The sequence below is a fragment of the Scylla paramamosain genome, chromosome 37, assembly GCF_035594125.1.
Source record: "Scylla paramamosain isolate STU-SP2022 chromosome 37, ASM3559412v1, whole genome shotgun sequence".
NCBI classification, from domain to species: domain Eukaryota; kingdom Metazoa; phylum Arthropoda; class Malacostraca; order Decapoda; family Portunidae; genus Scylla; species Scylla paramamosain.
In genome coordinates, this window is record NC_087187.1 from 4,580,001 (window position 1) to 4,585,000 (window position 5,000).

Sequence of the window (5,000 nt, forward strand, 5' to 3'; positions counted from 1 at the left end):
AAAACGGACAGAATCACACACACATACACACACACACGTAAGGTTGAACTGAGAAGCACCTTTCCTTAACATCCTCCCCCCTCTCTCTCTCTCTCTCTCTCTCTCTCTCTCAGCCGTGGATAACTCTCTGTACGTGTTGGAGATGATGGTTCTGGGCCCCTACACCTATTGGCAGTACCACGACCAGATATTTGCCACGCCCATCACCGCCGCGTCTTCCTTCAGGTGGGTCCTCTCACTGGTGGTGGTGGTGGTGGTGGTGGTGTTTGTTGTTGTTGTTGTTTGTTCATTTGTTTTTTTTCTTTTTTTTCGTTTATTTGATGCTGTTTTGTTTTTTTATGTTTATTTTATGTATTTGATTGTGTTTTCTTTGTATTTTTTTTCATTTATTCATTTTATTTCTCTCTCTCTCGTTATTCGATACTTGTTTTCTTTTTTTTTATTTGTTTATTTTTTTTAATGTGATCCAGTTTTTTTGTTTTTGTCTTCATTTGTTCTTGCATTTCTTTCTTTCTTTATTTATGTTCCTTGTTATATATATTCGCTTATCTTACTTGTTTGTTACTATCTTTTCATTTATCTATCCAACTGTTTTTTTTCTTATTATCATTATTTACATTTATTTACCCTTCTTTACTTATTGTGTTATTTACTTCCTTTACAAAAACACTGCTTATCCTCACTACTCTCATTCCTCACTTTCCCTTCACTTACCTTCACTACCCTTCACTTTTATTCCTATTCATTTATTTATCATTGCTTATCATGTCTGTGTACTTCCCTCCCCACACTTGCCCCCTTCACTCCCCTTCACTCCCCATCACTCCCCATCACTCCCCATCACTTCCCTTCACTTTTAACCTCATCTTCATAAATTTACATGCAGCATCTTTACCCATTTTGTCTATTTAATCTCCTCACCAAACTATTTATCTCCCCAAACTTATCCCCTTCACTCCCCATCACTTCCCTTTACCAACAGGGACAGAACAGAGAGCGTGAGCACCACAACCACCAAGAACAGCACCATTAGCACAACAATAACCGTAGACCTTAGTGATATGGAGGGCAGCACAGGAGAAAGCACCACCACCACCACCACCACCGCCAGCAGAAACAGCAGGGCCCACGTAGCCACAGAAAACGAGATAAGGGACACGGGAGTAAACAGTGATGGGCAGAGGAGAAATAGGTCTAGTTCTCGTGATAGTAAGGCTAAGAGAAATAGTACTGGGAATGGTGATAGTGTGCAGGGCAGTGGTAGTAGAAGCAGGGGAAGGAAAGGCAGGGAGAATAGTCGTGGTAGTAGTAATAAGAGTAGTAGTAATGGTAGTAATGGGGATAGTAGGGAGGATAGTACGAGGGATAAGACGAGGAAGAATAGTAAGAAGAAAAGCACTCCAGCCACTACTAATAGTCAGGAAAACCAATAATAATCACCGCAACACCACTACTAGCAACACCAACGCCACTTGCAACACCAAAAACACCACTACCAACACCAACATCACTACTTGCAACACCAAAAACACCACTGCCGACACCAACACTACTTACAACACCAAAAACACCACTAAGACACGCAACACAAGTCCTAGCAACACCGAAAACACGACCAGCAACACCAACAACACCAGGACACAAAACACAAGACCTAGCAACACCAACTCACAAGTAACACCAGCAACACCACTGCCAACACCAGCAACACCACTGCCAACACCAACACCACCACTATCAACACCAACACCACCACTATCAACACCAACACCAACACCACCAACACCACTAGGACAAGCAACACATCCTTGCAACACCAACACCACTAGCAACACCAATAACAACATTAGCAACACCAACACCACAGTAACACAAGCCACACCACCACCACCACCACCACCACAACGAGAGCCACCAGGGACAGGAGTGTTACCCCCCATAGCCCCAATACTGGTGATGACGGTGCTATTCAGGCCCTCAGCACCCCAGCAGCCTCGGCCTCCTCGTCAGATCATTAAGGGCAACGAGTATAGGAGGTTGTAGACGGAGTAAAGGAAGGGAAGACAGAGTAAGGAAGACAAGGTTAAGTAGAGCAGGATGAGGAGGAGAAGAAGAGAAATGTTTGTTGAGTCATGGTTAGTTGACAGAGAGGAGGAGGAGGAGGAGGAGGAGAGGAAGAAGAGAAATATTTGCTGATAGTAAGGAGTTCACTTGGAATAGACAGACAGCTGACAGGGAGAAGAGAAGGAGAAGGAGGAAGAAGAAGATGAGGAGGAGGAAGTGAAGAGAAACGTTTACTGAGAGATAGAAACGTTTGTTGGGGTACGCGGGTAGGTGACAGGGAGAAGAGAAGAAGGAAGAGGAGCTGGTGAGGAGGAGGAGGAGGAGGAGGAATAGTGTTAAGTGACAGCGAGGAAGAGAGAGATTTGAAAGTTGACAGGAGTAAGAGGAGTTAAAATTGTGTTGATGGTGATAATGGTGACGATGATGAGGTAAGGGGTGGGAATGAAGGGTAAAAAATTAAGGGGTTATTAAAATTTAGGTTAGATTTTAAGGGTGGAGATTGATGGAATAACACACACACACAAAAAAAAAGAAAAAAAACTTATTATTCTTTCTTTTCTTTTCTTTTCTTTATTCACTGTCACACGAAATAAAATAAATGGAAAAGAAAAATTAGAAATATACTTGGCGAAAAAAAATATAATTGAGTAATAACTGATACAAAAGAGAGGAAGAAAGTAAGAAAGAGAAGAAAAGAAAGTAAATAAGGTGTCTTTTTTCTTGAGTCTCCCTTAAAACAGTAAATTTTCTACGGCGATAAGGCTTAGATAAACATTTGACCCAAAACCAGAAAAAAAAAGAATACTTTTCTTAAGTCTACCATTTAACCAACACGTTTTCTATGTAGCTCTGATAAACACTTAAACCGGGAAAACTACTCAAAATACAAAAAATACATTCTTATCTTTTAAAAATACACGTTTTCTATGGCAGCAAGTCACAGGGAAACTAATGTAAATAGAATCTTATGACAATATGTAGTTGTCTTGTAAGAGTGAGCCTTGTTATCTAATAGAATCCTCGTCTTATTCTCTCAACGGGACTGTTTTCAAATGCCACAGAGAAATATTGTTATTCATCACTAGAAACATGAAAACACCCTTGAAAACCCCAATAACTTCCATAAAAACTTGTTAAATATATAGAATACTTGTTAGTCTACCGTTAGAATAAAAAAAAAACACTTGTAAACCCCACTACCTTCCATTAGAATCTGTTAAAAGTGCAGAAATATTGTTAAACTATCATTGGCAATATGAAAACACCCTTGAAAACTCCAGTAACTTCCACTAGAGGCTGTTGAAGTAGGTCTCTCTCTCTCTCTCTCTCTCTCTCTCTCTCTCTCTCTCTCTCTCTCCAGCGTCTTCGTGATGTTAAAGTCCGTCTATTAATTCTGGATAATGTTGGTTTATATCTTATTAAATACTTGTAAATACTGATAAAGAATTAATTATGCCTCCTCCTCCTCCTCTTCCTCCTCCTCCTCTTACTACTCCTAATCCTCCCTCTTAAATCAACTTTTCTTCTTCTTCTTCTTCTTCTTCTTCTTCTTCGTCCTCTTCTTCTTCTTCGTCTTCTTCTTCTATTCCTTCTACTACTACTACTACTGATACTACTACTACTACTACCACTACTACTACTACTACTACTATTCTTTTACTATTTTTACTTGTCCTTCTTTTCCTACTTAGTTTCAAGCCTCCTCCTCCTCCTCCCCCCCCCCCCCTCCTCCTCCTCCTCCTCCTCCTCCTCCTCCTCCTCCTCCTTCTCTAGTTGTAGTGTTTGGATAGATTTGTCAATACAGAATGAAACTGACCGTGAGAGAGAGAGAGAGAGAGAGAGAGAGAGAGAGAGAGAGAGAGAGAGAGAGAGAGAGAGCGAGTGTTGGACGTAGATGAATAGGTCAAACGTAAAGAGAGAGAGAGAGAGAGAGAGAGAGAGAGAGAGAGAGAGAGAGAGAGAGAGAGAGAGAGAGACATTTCAGGAGGTGAAATATGTATAAAAGTCACTGAAAGATGACGAAGAAAGAAGGAAAGAATGAAAGAAAGAAAGAAAGAAAAATAGATAAATAGAAGGGAATGAAAGAAAAAATGAAATAATGTAAAATAAAGAGAGACAGAGAGAATGAAGGATAGACTGAAAGAAAGAAAGAAAGATAGATAGATAAAGGAATGAAATAGGAGATAATATGACAGAAGAAGGAAAAAGATTTAAAGGAAAAAAGAAAAAAAGGAAAGAGAAGAGAAGAAGAATGAAGATAAAGAAAAAGAGATGGAGAAAACAAGAAATGGGAGGAAAGCTAGAAACAGAAAGAAAGACGCGGTAGGTAAATAAATAAAGAAGGAAAGTACAAAAGGGAATTATTGAAGACAAAAAAAGAAAACTACACACGAACCAAAAAGAAAGAAAAGAAAAAAGAAAAGAAAAAAAGAAAAAAAAGCGTATGATGAATAAATAAAGCAAATAAAGAGACAAAAAACAAATGAAAATAAAAATAAACATATCAATACACAAAAAATAAACAAACAAACGAAAAAAAACAAAGAAATAAAAAAGGAAATTAAAACAAACAAACAAACAAACAAACAACTGGTAAATCTAAGACCTAAGGGAACGAACACACACACACACGAACACACACACACACACACACACACACACACACAAGGGAAAAGATTTAAAGGGACGCCACACAATATGGAGAATGAATCCCAAAAATAAACACAGAATGAAGAAATTAATAACACACTAGAGAGAGAGAGAGAGAGAGAGAGAGAGAGAGAGAGAGAGAGAGAGAGAGAGAGAGAGAGAGAATTATCTAATACAGTGTTAAGAGGAGGAGGAGGAGGAGAAGGAGGCAGTGTTATGTAGGGAAAGAGGAGAAGGAAGAGGAAGAGGAGGTATAAATGTGGAAGTGTAGCACAAAAAGAGGAAGA

At 39.2% G+C, this 5,000-nt stretch overlaps 1 protein-coding gene across 3 annotated transcripts in view; it reads left to right on the forward strand.

Moving 5' to 3' along the window:
- Positions 1-3,507, forward strand: part of LOC135091402 (organic solute transporter subunit alpha-like) — a 10,954-nt gene extending 7,447 nt beyond the window's left edge. For all 3 annotated transcript variants that reach the window (XM_063989025.1, XM_063989027.1, XM_063989026.1), the window contains 2 exons: positions 114-225; positions 983-3,507. In XM_063989025.1, the coding sequence (XP_063845095.1) occupies positions 114-225; positions 983-1,433 (563 nt within the window). In that variant the 3' untranslated portion in view covers positions 1,434-3,507. The remainder of the gene's footprint in view (positions 1-113; positions 226-982) is intronic.
- The last annotated feature ends 1,493 nt before the right edge of the window (positions 3,508-5,000 follow it).